This window comes from Octodon degus, unplaced genomic scaffold, assembly GCF_000260255.1.
Source record: "Octodon degus isolate 3935 unplaced genomic scaffold, OctDeg1.0 scaffold00040, whole genome shotgun sequence".
Classification (NCBI taxonomy): Eukaryota; Metazoa; Chordata; class Mammalia; order Rodentia; family Octodontidae; genus Octodon; species Octodon degus.
In genome coordinates this window covers 2,194,742-2,209,847 of record NW_004524616.1, presented here as the reverse complement: position 1 = coordinate 2,209,847, position 15,106 = coordinate 2,194,742, and the positions used below count along the sequence as shown (strand labels likewise).

General features: G+C 43.1%; 1 protein-coding gene across 5 annotated transcripts in view; it reads left to right on the top strand.

Moving 5' to 3' along the window:
- Positions 1-15,106, top strand: part of Ppp2r2b (protein phosphatase 2 regulatory subunit Bbeta) — a 454,351-nt gene that overhangs the window by 146,553 nt on the left and 292,692 nt on the right. For 2 of the 5 annotated variants that reach the window (XM_004631251.2, XM_023715307.1), the window contains exon 2: positions 14,637-14,830. The exons of 1 other annotated variant lie outside the window; for it this stretch is intronic. In XM_004631251.2, the coding sequence (XP_004631308.1) occupies positions 14,637-14,830 (194 nt within the window). Of the gene's footprint in view, positions 1-13,931; positions 14,249-14,636; positions 14,831-15,106 lie in introns of those variants that run through there. 2 more of the 5 variants (XM_004631255.2, XM_004631250.2) reach the window with 2 other exon arrangements.

Below are 15,106 nucleotides of genomic sequence, written 5' to 3'. Positions count from 1 at the left end.
AGACCTTTATCAGCTTGCCTGTTACATTTTTTTCTGACACATCTTTAGAATGAGACCCATAGCTGGCCTTACACGATTGCCTGTCCCGTATGTCACAGGTGTTTTCTTTTTTCTTTCTTTTTTTTTTCAATATCAATAGTTCTTCTTTATTTGTCACATTTCCTTTGGTGCTCTAGGGCTGTCTCACAATCACTTTTAGGACTCTCACTTCCCTGGCTACCCTGCATTAGATGGCCATGGACTAATTTTGGGCAACAAGTCAAAAGGAGAAGTCAGAAGTGGCAAGTGTTTTCATTCCCCATATAAGAACAGGCACAGGAGACAGTGGCACTGGCATTCTAAACTTCTCAACTTGGTACCTTCTCTTGCCCCCAAGTCCTTTTTCCTCTTTGTTTTGAGACAGAGTCTCACTCACTATGTTCCACAGGCTACCTTTCACTTGCTTATGTAGCCCAGGCTGGCTTTGAACTCAGGGCAATCTTCCTGCCTCAGCCTCCTGAGTGCTGGGATTTGGTCATGTACCACCATGCCTGATTCCTTTTCTTTTCCTTTAACTGTTGCTAAAATAGATAAAATGAGTCAGTTTTTGTAGCAAGAAATACTGTAAGTTGTTGGGGGGCTTTCATTTCTATTAGTCTTGTTTTCCATGGAAAAAGTGTAAAAATCTTCATTCAATTCTCAAAATCATCTGTGATCCTAAAAAGTTAGAGTCCCTGCCCAGAACTGGTGTTACTTTTCAGATATAAATTCATAAACTTCGGTCTTCATACTTTATTCAGTCCTTGTACTTCTGTCAGGTGCCAAATGGAAATTGCAAAGGTCTCTATTTGAGAGACATTTAATATAATTGTTTTCAATCCATATTTATTCCATAAATATTTATTGAATTTTAAAACATACACAACCTAGCTTTCAAGTTCAAGGTCCAGCTAGCTCCCGAATCCTGGCTTGTGTAGCTCACCACACTAGTACTGACCAGGACAGCAACCGTGCCTGAGTAACACTGAATTTATATGTCCCTGACACGACGGGCTACGTTTACTCTGTGCTATGTCCAGTAGCTTCTCAAGTTGCGTATTCTTTGCAGCTTCCCTCCAAAGAAGGGGAGGGCGGCAGATCATTATGGTGTGAAGAGGATGCTGCTTTAGTGCTTGTGCTCAGTGCGTGGCAAGGCTTCCCTCCCAGGCTCTGTGGGTCAGATATCACCCATCCCCTTGCTCTTTTGTGGCTCACTACAAAGCAGAGAAGCAGAGATGAGGGATATGAAGAAGAACTTCGTTGCATTACAATTTTGTCCAGGGCTGGCACCAGACACTTTTGAAAAAAAGTAATAATTTCTTCCTCCATGGTACCAACCTTTATACACTAAGAAGTTAACTAGTTTCATAATCCAATAACTGCTTTTTCTTTTTATGTATTTAGTACATGGATATGGGGTCTAGCTACACACCTTGAACTCATAGTGATCCTCCTATTTTTAGACTCTCCAACATTGGGTTTACAGGCATGTGCCACCATGCCTGATTTCAGTGTGCCTGGGTACTGCATGTGGTGCTGGGGATCGAACCCCAGGCCCTCCACTTACCTAAGCAGACACTTAGACTGCTGAGCTATCTTACTGGCCCCATCCAATAACTTTTTTCTAATCCTCTTTCTTTTTTGGTAGTGCTAGAGATTGACCCAGAGCTTTGCTTACTCTAGGCAAATACTTTTTTGCTGAGCTACAACCCCAGTGCTTTAACATTTTTAAGGAAAAAAAAAAAAAAAAGACGTATATATCCCTCAAACAGAAATTGAAGAGTCATTGTGCTGGGATAGAAGCCACAATACCACGTTCTGTACTAAATTATCAGGAAATTGGAGCAAGTTGCTTCTTTTCTCTAAGCTTCTGTTTCCTCATCAGTAAAATGAAAAGCTAAACCTAAGGACCTAGAAGATGACTTTTCATCATGAACCTTGCCAACTAACCTGTTTGGTATTACCTAGAATTAGTCAAACTGACAACTCTGAGGGCAGAGCACCTAAAATGACTAACCTTTTGACTCCAAGGGCCAGGGAGATTGCTCAGTAGAATAAGCTCTTGCCTGGCAAGCGCAAGGGCTTGCGTTCAATCCCTGGTTCCAGAAAAAAAAAAAAAAAGAGTGTGTCTAACCTTTTGACTCCAAATGCAGATTTGGAGTGTTCCCAAAAATACCCTGAGTTTTGTTAATTTGCTAGAAGGACTTGCAGAATTTGCTGACATCTAGCAAACTCACACTCCTGCATATGGTTGATTACAGGGAAAGGATAGAGATTAAAATTAGCCAAAGGAAGGCTTGCCCGAGCAGTGTATGGTTGGGTTTCAAATGCAAATCTTCTCCTGTTCTCAGGATGTGTTTACCCTCTGGCCATGAAGATTCCTGTCAACCACAGAAGCTTGTGTAGGTCTAACGTTCAAACTTTTTGTTGGTGCCCCTTATGTAGACATGACTGATAGATACATGGTTTAACTCAGTATCCATATCAACTGATAACCAGGTGACCCAAAGCTCCCACCCTAAATCAAGTGTCTATTTTGAGGTTGCAAACCCCATAAAAGCAGTATATGATATAGATAGCCTCCAAGAAGCCTAGAGGAAGAGCCAGGTCTCTGTTAGGAGAAGGCCAAATTCTTTGCTATGCATCCTAGGTTACTGCTCATATATCCTTCCCCATGGTCTTCATGATGAAGAAAACACAGATTCTCTCTCTTTCTTTCAAAAAGTATGTTAGAGTAGCTAGCATGTGCTAGGTACTGTTCTAAGTGCTAGAGAGAGAGCAGGAAACATAAAAGCTTCTATCTCCCCAGAATTGAAGCTCCACTTGTGTAATTACCAAAAGATACATATACTGTCTGGCTATTATATGGACTTGGGGAGAGTGGTCAAGGAAATTATCCCTGAAAGGTTGATTTTGGAGCAGAGTCCTAACGAGATGCCATGCTGAGCTATGCTGGTGTCTAAAGGAAGGCACTTAGGACAAAGAGCAAAGGAGATGCAAAGGTCTTGGGATGGGCATGTTCTTCCAGGCATGTTTGATGAAGGTGAGGGTGTCACAGTATTTATGAGGGAAGGGGGAGTCAAGGTTCTGTGGTGCTGTAGGGAAGGAGTAAAGGAGGGGAAGGGCTGTAGCTAGCTAGAGCCAAATCTTTGCAATATTTTCAGAAAATTTTACTCTGAATGTATAGGGAGCCAATAAAAGACAAGAGCAGAAAAGTAACATGAGGAGATCTACATTTAGAAGGACCATTCTTCCTGCTGCAAAGAATTATTCCGAGTAGGCAAAGCCATTGCAAGAGAAGCCCGAAACTGCCTCCAGCCTACTGAAACAGACTTGGGGAGATACTGTGACAGTTGAAACACTGCTGTAGCAGTGGAGGTAATGAAAAGTGATCCGTTCCATCCTGGTTCTGTTGTGTAGGGTTGGAAAACTGGCTAATGGGTTGGAAGGATGTGGACAGTGAGAGAGGAACCCAGGAGCAGGAAGTGAGAGCAGGTACGGAGGGCAGCACTACAGCCTGAAAGAGTCAAGTGTCAGCCTGCCTGCTAGGGAGGTGAGGGGAGAGCTTGTCTTTAGGGTTCAGCTTTGGAGTTCTTTCATCACATGAGTGATAAGCTGTAGAGACTGGATGAGATCATCCAGAGATGGATGGGGGATTAAGAAGTCTGAGAACTTTGAACTCTAGGGTGGTTATACTCTGAAAAGTCAGAGTAATGAGTAGGAGGCCACACATGAGCCCAAGGAATGTCCTCTGTGGCAATGGGAGAATCCAGGGAGAAGAGCAGCACCTAGAAATCAGTGAAGAAAACATCCCAGGAAGGAAGTGGTGCCCACTGCATGCAAAGAACTCTACATGTAGGTCTCAAGGCAGTAGAGAATCAGATTCCCTAGGTCCTTAGATAGTAATATACTGATCACATGACCATAAAATTCAACTCTCATCTTATCTAAAAGATAGATATTCCCCAACCAGATGCCACTAACTATAAAATCTCTCCACCTTGAGTAGACTTAATAGAATCCAGATGCCCAGCTGTGAGAATTCTTTATTTGTTAGCAACATCTGGCTATTTAGCTTCTCCTCCTAGCTGAAACTGAAGCCATTGGTGTTGAGCTAAACAGTTGACCTAATACAGTGGTAGCTATCACAGTGACTGAATAATATATTGCATCCTACTATCTGAGTTTGTCATATGATATTGTATCGTTGCCTTTAGAATCCTGATATTGCTGTGCTGTATTCACTCAGCCTAATAATTATAGAGGACAATACTCACTGTGTTCAAATTTGCTGCTCTGTAGATGTGTATATATGTATGGGTTTGTCTATATTTTCATATTTAGTTTGTATAAATGATTTTGGGGTTATCAAATTGTTGCTGCTTAGCTCAGTTTGGGAATTACATTTTAGTTCAATTCCTTAGTAAGTGAAAAGTTAATTTTGAAAGAATATCTTAAAACTTTTCTGAATGGAATAAAATTTTACAAATAATTCTTGATTAAAGCGCCTTTTTAGGCAGACGCAGGGGCCAGGTGTTCAATCCCTGGCCTACCATGCCAGCCCCACCCCAGGGGCATGCTGAGATGACAATTGAGAATGAAAATGGTGGCACCTTCCTGTAATCCTAGTTCTTGGGAGGCTGAAAAACAGGAAGGTCACTAGGAGTCTGATCTGTGTAGAAAGACCCTGTAAATCCTGTACTAAATATATAAAAATAAACAAATAAATTGGGGCTGGAGAGATGGCTCAGTGGTCTAAAGCACCTACTTAGAACAAGCTTGGCAAAGCATCAGGGACCGCGGTTCAATCCCCCAGCACCACATGCCAGCCAGTCCCGCCCCCTGGTGGGCTGAGCTGGCCACACACACACACCTCTCTCTCTCTCTCTCTCTCTCTCTCTCTCTCTCTCTCTCTCTCTCTCTCTCAAATAAATAAAATAAAATAAAAAAATAAAAAATAAACAAATAAATTAATAATAATTCCTTTGTACCTCTTCTGTTCAACATGGTAACCACTGGCCTCAAATGCTTTTTGAACTCTATAAATGTGATTAGCTTTGAGAGGTCTCTAAGTGTAAAACACCAGATTTCAAAGACCTACAATAAAAGAATACATAAATTATCATTAATGATTTTATATTGATTATATGCTGAGAGTATAATATTTTAGTAGGTTAGAGTCAATAAAATACTTAAGCTTTATTTTCAAAAAATGAAAAACAGTTATTCAAGTTAATTTAATTGATTTTTACTTGTTCATGTGGCAGTTATACACCTTACTAGTGTGGCTTGCATTATATTTCTATGTATTCTGATTACATACAGTTTTATGTCACTATCTTCACTTCCAGATATAAATAAAATGCTCTTTTAACACACATTTTCATCCCATAAAGTATTTCATGGTATTACGATGCTTGTAAATTTTTCTTACTACACAATGATATAGGTACTAACTTTAGTTTGAAAACAACTTGAACAAAAAAGCAAACTACACATTGCCACCCCCATATGTATGTTTTCAGACCAAAAATATTGGAGCACTGTGTTTTAGAATTTTTCTATCATAATATGAACTGTCTTTGCCATTAGATATTGTTCTTCTGTACTAATAAACCCAAAAGATATAATATATTCCTTAGAATAGTGACTTGCAAGAGCAATGATTTCCTTTTTCAGCCTTTCAGTACAACTTTATTGAAACATAACTCACATACCATAACATCTATCCTTTTAAAGTATATAATTCAATGGTTTGTGGTATATTCAGACTTGTGTAGCTATTTATTATCCCTATTAATCTTAGAACATTTTCATCACCCTAAATGGAAATCTGGAATCCATCAGCAGTATCTATACCCCATTTCCAGTCCCTGGCTACCACTAATCCACTTTCTTTCTCCCTGGATCTGCCTATGCTGAACATTTTATATGAATGGAATCCATCTAGCCTCTTTTACTTGGTATAATTTTGTTATGTTTTATCTATGTTGTGGCAACTACCAGTACTTCACTATTGTTTACAGCTAAATAATAGCTTTGGTGTGAATATATAAAGATTTGTTTATCCATTTATCAGCTGATGAACATTTTTGGCTCTTGCAGACAATACTGGCATTAACAGTCATGTGCAGGTATTGGCGCAAACACACACTTTCAGTTCTCTCGTGTACGTAGGTAGAAGTGACATTGCCGGGTCGTAGAGTAGCCTGTGGAGAAATGGTCAAGCTTTTTGCCTGCACTTTGTTGTTGTTGTTTGTTTTTTTGCATTTTTTGTATTTTAGGGAAGGGTCTACAGGATGTTCAGGGTCTCACTACTAGATCAGACTCATAGTGATTCTCCTGTTTACAGCCTCCCAAGTGCTGGGATTACAGATGCGCGCCACTATGCCCAGTCTCAATTGCAGTCTCAGCGTGCCCTGACGGCGGGGCCAGCACAGCTTTAATGTGCTGAGCTATTTGGCCGGCCCTTATGCCTGCACTGTTACACAATCCTACAAGCAATGTATAAGAATCTGGTTTCGCTACATCCTCGCCAATATAATACTGACTTTCAAGTGATAGAATATTTATTCATATGAAGGACAAATCAGTTTCTAGTGATGCATGGTTTGGAAAAAGACCTGATCAGTTTATTCTACTGTTGCTATGGTTTGTGTCTAGTTGTCCCCAAAAAGCCTCATGTAAGTTATTGTGCAGACAAGGCTGGAGGCACAAGGAATGCCTTGAGGGGTGGGGCCAGAGGACCAGGGTGGGGCCCGAGGGGCGGGGCCTGAGGACCAGGGCGGGGCCTGAGGGGCAGGGCCAGAGACATGCAAACCATTTAACCGGCTAGCCTGTGCTTTCTCAGCAATGTGGGGAGGGTCGTCCTGGACGCGGCAGCGCCCCAGCCTCTCCTCCAGTGTCTTGAAACCTCCAGTAACCATGAGCTAAATAAACCTTTCCTTCCCTCATTTTGAATGTCAGGCATTTGTCCCAGCAAAGACAGAAGAGTAACTGAGACAACTGTGATCCCAACCCACCTCCAATACACACACACACACACACACACACACACACACACACACCTCTGAAAACACAATGGTAATGAGCATAGGCTTCAAAACTATACCAAAGTTCTGAGCCCGGCTTCATTATGTTCCTTGCTGAAGTGGAGATGGTCATAGTAGTTCCCTTAAAGACTAATGTTAGAATTAAATGAAATAATGAAAGGAAAGCCCTTTGCACAGGGCCTGCTGTGTCACCTGCATTCGAGTGTTAGCTATTATTATGGTATCAGTGCCTCAGTACTTTCCGACATATGAAGACAGCATAATTTACCTAATCAATTCTGTTGTCTGTCACTTGGCTTGTTTCCACTTTTTAAGGACTGTGAGCAACACATTGACAGCAAATTATGGCTACATCTTTGTCCATAGCTTTGATGTGTTCTTAGAATAAATTCTGTAAGTGAAATTTCTTGGTTTGTTTTTCCTTAAAAAATTGAAGAGATCTCCCAATATATTTTATTTAAATTAAACTAGAATTTAACTTTGAGCCATATCATCGGATACTGACTGTACTCACACAATACCCCTGGAATGTTGCTAATGGGTTTTGGAAATCATCCCTCTATCTCACTAGCATAATGCAAATTAAAACTACTACCTTAGGGCCAGGAGAGATAGCTCAGAGGTCTAAATGCCTGCCTGACAAAGTGCAAGGACCCTGGTTCAATCTCGGTATTGCATTCTGTGTAGCCAAGCTGACCACTGAAACTGGGTGTGGGGATGCACAACTGTAATCTCAGTGCTGGGGAGGCTGAGACAGAAGGATCGACTCTGAGCTGCTTAGTGAGACCATCTATCAAAATGAAATATAAAATAAAATAACCTTGTGTGGGACAGCCTAAACGTAACTCCAAAGCCATCAAGTGAAAGGCCCCAAAAGTTGTTTCTTCGCTGGCTGTTGGCATCTGGGCTCTAGAGATTTCATACTTTACTCCATTGCATCAATATCTTAAGGAGACAAGTAGCAGAGTTATCAATGAGATCAGATGCGTGGAGGTTGTTTCGCATTTAGGCAAATCAAGGGCAAGAGAGAGATGACAATGAAGCCAGCACAGTGGAAAAGAATGATCTTTGAGATTAGGTGTGTCCTGACATTCCTTCCATCTACAGGCCCGGGGCAGTCACTCACTTCTCTGCACAATTGCATAACCAAACTGCAAAGGGTCAGACAAAGCATCAGATTGCCTTTGATCAAGGGAAGATATTAAGAGTTACTTCGCATTGTGGCAGAAGTTGGGTGGATCGGTGGAACTGGCTTGGCTCAGAGGGTGTTGAGAAATTAAAAGGAATTTTGCAGAGATGACAGGGATGATTTGAAAGAAATATCAGCAAGTAATATGTTTATACTAGCATATGAGTAAATGTTGAAAAGCTGGTTCTTATATTTTTAAAAAACAACTTATGTAGTTTTTAAAAACTTATTATTATTGCTTTTCAGCCTTTTGGTTAAGTTTACATGTAAAATATATTATTTTGTCAATATAAATATTCAACAGTGGCAGATCTCAAATTGTAGCCATTGACATGGTGGTGTTGCTCAAAGCAAAGCTGGAAAAATATGTGTACAGTGTGCAGAATCAGCCCTCAGGAGCCAGCACACACCAGCAGCAGCACACCACTGGGCATTTTCAGAGATTTCTGTGCTTGAATAATTGAGGGGACACTGTCCAGTAAAATCTAACCAGAGTCCAGAGTCTAAAGTGAATACATTACTATGAAGGCAAGAAGTTTTACTTTCTTTTCCTAAGTAAAATACCATGCTAAAGAATTGCTCTTTGACATGTTGTAGCCTGCACAAGAAGGAATTGCAAACTTGCTAGAAATTCATGAGGTCAACCTCTGGGCAGTCCATAGCACACAACCCAACCCGGGGGGGGGGGGGGGTTGAGCTCTTGCTTATTAGTGATCTTGGAGAGGAACTGTGTATGATTCCTCAGTAGGAAGATTTGGTTAGGTTTGCTCACATATAAGGTACCAATCAGAAAGAGATAATTCTCATCTCTTCTATTGTACATCCCACTTCTAGTTGCTCTTAAGAAAGTCACGGGTGTTAACACTCAGGCTTCTGGGTCATTTGTGTTCATGTGAACAACTGCCCTGTGGAGCATCTCTCTGTCTCTGCAGGTAGACATCTCCATAAATCCCTGCTAGGAGAGAGAAGCAGAATTGTAGTGAGGCCTGACTGGATGAGGCATTTTCTTTGAGCTGTCTCTGAGGCCACCCAATAACCCTGTGAAGTAGCTACCATTGTTCTCTTCTGTTTTTGCAAATACAGAGGCTGGAAGATATTCAATTACTTGGCAAAGGTCAAGAAATCCACAAATACCTGAGCTGGGACACAAACTAGGACTGTCTGACACCTAACACCTATATTAAGAATCTCTGGAGTGGGGCTGGTGAGATGGCTCAGTGGTCTAAAGCACCTACTTAGAACAAGCTTAGCAAAGCAAAGCAAGCACGGTTCAATCCCCCAGCACCACATGCCAGCCAGCCCCGCCCCCTGGTGGGCTGAGCTGGCCACACACACACACATAAATAAATAAATAAAATTTAAAAAAAAAAATCTCTGGAGTGGCTCAGGTCAAGGGTTTTAATAAGGTTGTAGATACTTAAGGTGCTAATTGGACAGGATGAGCTAAAGGGCTCCAGTGTAGGAAACACTAGCCCAACAGGGGAGGGGGCTATTTGTGAATATCCAGGGAGGTGACTATGACAAGGGTGATAAAAAAGAATGTGCCCACATGCTGTCATATTGAATTGGGTATCTTAGGAAGGCTGTGTATTTGTAATTGGCTCTTTCTTGTAAAGCACAAGCCTAAATTAGGTCAGCCTTTCACAATGCCCTCTGCTGCCCCCTTCGTAGCCCATGGCCCTCTTACATAAACTGTAAATTAGACCATAAGTTCCATGACGGCAGAGACTGACTGCACATATCATGCACTGCTCATGCTCAATCTACGGGGCTGTGTCTGTTCTCACACACACTGAGCAATTAAAATATGTGGTGAACCGAAATTTTAATTTTTTTAATAGTAAAAGATACATTGCCATCAGTACCCCTCAGACAACACGCCCTCCCATCATTTTGGCCACTTTCTGAAGCAGTTGTAGAAGTTCTTTTTCATGAGTGTCTTTATGCAGTGTGATCAAAAATACGGTGAGTGTTGTTGTTGAGTGACATCAACAGAAAGGGGAGCTTCAAAAACACGAGGTGTCCTCATCCACCTTATTCACTGGATCTGGCACATTGTGCAATTCCTGGCTCTTACCCAACATCAAAAATGACTATGAAAGATACACATTTTAAATCAATTCAAGATATCAAGGCAACGACAACAGAGCAATAAAAGTGAAGTGTTTGAAGTAAGGTGGGAATTTTCAGGGAGATTAATAACAACGTGTCTTTTACTATAATTTTTTTTTAATTTAAGCATTCATTATAGACTTGAATCAGATCTGGTAGAGTCTGATAAAACAACATTTTCTAAATACTGATTATGGTGATGATTAAAGTAAAACCTGAAATTAAGTTGTATTATCTCATTTAATCCTCACAATATTATAAAATAGACACTATTCTTCTTTTTAATTTATAGATAAGAAAATCCATAGCTTAGGAAAAGCTGGTAATTTCCACGAGGATATATAAATAAGCAGCAGAAAATCACCTTTGCCAGATACCAGAGTCTTGGCATTTAACCATTATGTTAGGATCCTGTTGATTTATAATATATTTATTGTATCTCCATAAATTCTCATGGAATTAAAATCAGATGAGGTGCTGTTATGTTGAGCTGTAGAGGACTCAGGTCAACAGTTTCTGACATTGCCAGTCAAGCGGAAGACCCAATACTATTATGGGCTACCTGACTCTTTTAGAATATTTAGCTGAGTTTACACACCTATAATATTCAAATAACAAAACTTAACCAAAAAAAGGGGATACAGATGAATGTCCATTTTGTGTCTGTGTATTCACAGTGGTTAGGATAGATATATAGTTACATTTTCTTAATGAATAGAGGGATTTGTTCTAATGGTGTTTGTAAATAGGATATCATGTCTGCATCTTGTAGAGCAATTAAACACTAGGAAGAATGTATGCAATGTGTTAATTATTGAAACTGTCCTACCAATTTGATTTGAAACTGTCTCATTGCTATTTGTTTCTCAATAAAATTATGGAGAAAAAAATAAAATAAAATCAGATGAGGGTTTTTTTAATTCTAAGCATGAAAAGAATCTGTTTTTTATTATCTGTGTTCCTAGCACCTGGAACAATGTTGGCATACATTAAGTATTCGGTAAAATATGGGAGGTATGTAATCATATAAGAATGAATAGAAACAGTTATTTCAGTTGGGATAGGGATAAGAAGGTAAAAGTTTCTGGCTCACAGTAGATTTTTTTTCATAAATTCTAATGAAGTTAGATGTATAAAACCTAAATATCACTAAATAAATTCAGTAATTTACTCATTCATTCAGCGAATATTCATTTCCACTCTGTAAATGGAATTAAGCATCTAAATGACAGGCACTCAATATTGGAGTGGAAATGTATTACAATAATAACTTCCCAAATGTTATAAAACAAAGTGGGCCATGAAGAACCCCCCCAAAAAATTTCAAGGACAGAAAATACCAGAAGGAGGGACCATGCAGTGGGATGGGAACATCTCAGTTGAGTCCTTGACAGATACCAAGGGCATGAGGAAGGGGCATAGGGAATAGAAGGCAAAGACACCAAAGCCTTTGGAAGAACTTGCCATGTTGGAGAAGTAGGAGTTCAGCATATCCTGTGAAAAACGATCTTCATAGTCCCTTACCCCACAGCATGGCGTGTACATTCCCCCCCAATCCTACATCCTTCACTGTGGCATGCCCCTGCGTTAAGGCACATGGCCAATGTCATCTTCTTGTCTTGATTCAGTTTGGAGCAGCGTGTTCTCCCCTGCTTACATCAACAACAAAAAAGAATACCCTCAAAATACAAATCTTGAAACCTACTTAACGATTGAAAATATGCCTACTTTGCCTTCTCTGAACTTTTGTCTATGAACTATTGTATAAAAGGAGGAGGAATCTCATGGGAAACATGCAAGGGAAAATTTAGCAAACTCAGAGGCTCAGTTTGTGGAAGGAACATTTCGCTCATTGGCCACAATGGAAAATTCCCTCAAGCACAGCCTCGCCAATGACCCTGAGCCTACCTGATTCATCACACAGTTCTGTTCTAATGGAGCCTATGTTCCAGGAAGACAAGGGGAGAATTTCCCTGTGCCAAGGCCTCCTGTCATAACATAAGGTCATTCCAGTGGAATGCAAGATGTTTTTTCATCACCTTGACAACAAAGAGATGGACTTAGCATTTTACTCCTCTGCTTGAGGAGACAATCTGCATGAGAAGCCGGACTGTGTTAACGACAGGTGATGGAATCCTGTTGCCCTGGGGATGCACACAGCTCAGCACAAGAAAGAGCCAATGCACCTGGTCCTGAAGTGGATCACATCAATTTGCACCACTTTTCATCTACTGCAGATATTTTCTCTTGCAGATTTTGAACAAAGACTCAGATAAACGTATAGGACTTAACCAGTGGATACAAATAAAATGGAATTTTCTGGAAGATATATATATATAATTTCCCCCTCCCCAAATTATATAAAGAGACATTTATTTCCCTTTGGATATGAAGTGACTTTCTGGATATGGGGGCAATGTTATTTTCCACCTGCTAGAAGCATCTATTCTTAAAAATGGAATGGCAATTCCCAAACCTCAGCTAAGGACTTGTTTTCTCATTTTTTTTGAACTTCAAATACTTTCTAAATTGTGTTAGCTGAAGCATTGTATGTATATAATTAACTCACAGGTCCCTCTGGGCTCATCTAGCTAAACTTGTGGAGCTTAACTGAGCAAGACATTTGCTGATGTCTCTCCCTACAGTGACACCCATCGAAATGAGTATCTTCTACAAGAGGAAATCAGGGAAATTTCTTTTCCAAATTGGCTTTCTAGTGATTCAGGTTGCTCCATTAAATGATTTTGGTGGTTTCATAACTATAATGATCTCATTTTCTTTCAAATGTGGAATTTGTAATCCAGAGAAATGGGGGGGACTCTGTATTTTTCTCTTAGTCAAAGTAGGAAGACAACCCTCCTTCTTGCATTAATTGGATCCTTGAAATTCCCTCAGGGTAGCAGTTGCTCTCTGTGGGCACTGGCTCCCTTATGTTTAATATACCTTCCCAGTTGCAAGCAAACGCAAGGCATTCCTGCCCAAGCAAAACCCAGCAGAAAAGCCGCAGCAGTTTGCCCACAAAATGCACAGGGCTAGGGTGACTGGGCTTCCTCAAACGGAACAGGTCAGCTAGGTTCATGACTCAGGTCTCTGCCAGTGCTTGCCTCGGTAGATAATGATGCTTTTCTGAACAACAACTTCCTACATTTAGATATTTGGACTCTTGGGATGGAAGAGTCATACGTGATTGCAGTTGCGAACTCCTAACCCCTGCTCTTGCTTCTATTCCTAGAATTAAGGGTCCTTTAGGAGCAGCTCTCCCTGCATTCCCTCCCCTCCTTCTGAGGCTTCCTGTGAGCTCCAGGCCTCGCCCTTTAACTCCGGCAAGGTTCCACCTGCATTAAACTGGGGCAAGCAAAGGACATCCATGAGGACTGCTAGCCTATCTAAAGGAACCTCCTTCTACTTGCAGTCCTCAATGAACTGCAGGTGTTTCGAGAAAGGCAGCGAGTGAAGGAGCTCGAGGTGCGAGCGTAGACACGCGACTTGGTTGCTTGACGCGAGAGCCGGGAGGCTGGAAGAGAGCGCCTGTGCTTTTCAAGCCAACCTGACAGTTAGCTGCTAGCTGTCCAGGTGCCGGCTCGCGGCTGCGGGCGCCCACTGCAGCAGAGAGCAGCCTCAGCCTCTGCCTGGGCCACCAGTGCTGCTGGGGAAGAGTCCTGGGGCTGCTGACGCGGTTGGGAGGAGCCTCGCCTTTAATGCACCAGCCGCCTCCAGCCTCCTGCAGCAGGAGCAGCTGCTGCGTGTGCGCGCGTGTGGGTGTGAGGGTGAGTGCGCTGGCGCCGGCCGCAGCGCCCTGCCCAGCTCCCTCCCGCTCCCTCGGCCCCCGCCCGCCGGAGCCGCCCTCCCGTGGGACCAGCACCCTCCCCCTGGCCCCGCCAGCCTGAATCCTACCCCTGCCATCTCGCCACCGCAGCCTGGGTCCGGAAAGGCACCATTTTGTCGCGGCTGCCCTTCTCCCAGGGGAGGAGGGATCATTTTTGCATTTCGGAGCCGCTGCCAACGCGGGGAACCTGTTGGGCATCTCCGGCCGGCGTGGCAGCGCCTGTGGGGCGGGCGGGCGGGGACCCTCGGGAGCGGCGCAGCGTGGCCGGAGGCAGCGGACGCAGCGCAGCATCCTCGCTGGGAATTGGAGCCGAAGTGCGCGCACTGGCACCGCGCGGGAGGAGCCGCCGCAGCCTCGGAGAACCCGAGTGGAGGAGGTGACAGCTCCATTGCCGGGTTTTTATTTTTATTTTCTCTCCGCCTCCCCGTCTCCTCCTCAGGCTCGGACCATGGTGCAGTCCCACTGGCTCCCCTGCCCCCCTCTCCTGTGAGACTGGCTGCGGGGAGGGATCATGGATACTTGTCTGCCGGCTTCTGGTTCCCACGCAAGTAAGCCTGCTGTCAATGGAGGAGGACATTGATACCCGCAAAATCAACAACAGTTTCCTGCGCGACCACAGCTATGCGACCGAAGGTAACGCCAGCCCGGCCGGCCGCATTCCGCCGCTGGGGCCGGGTGCGAGTCGCGGGGCGCCAAGCCTCGCGGGGCGCCGCTGCTGCGGCCGAGACGCCTGGGGCCGGGGCTGGGCGGGGGCTCGGCAGCTCGCCGGGCAGCCCCGGGAAGCCCGCATCCATCCGGGCTCCAGACAGCAAGCTCCGCGCAGCAGCAGGTGGACCCCGCGCCCCCGGGACTTAAAATGGCCCTTGGGGATCGGGCTTTTCAGGGCGCGGCTCCCAGCTGGGCAGATGA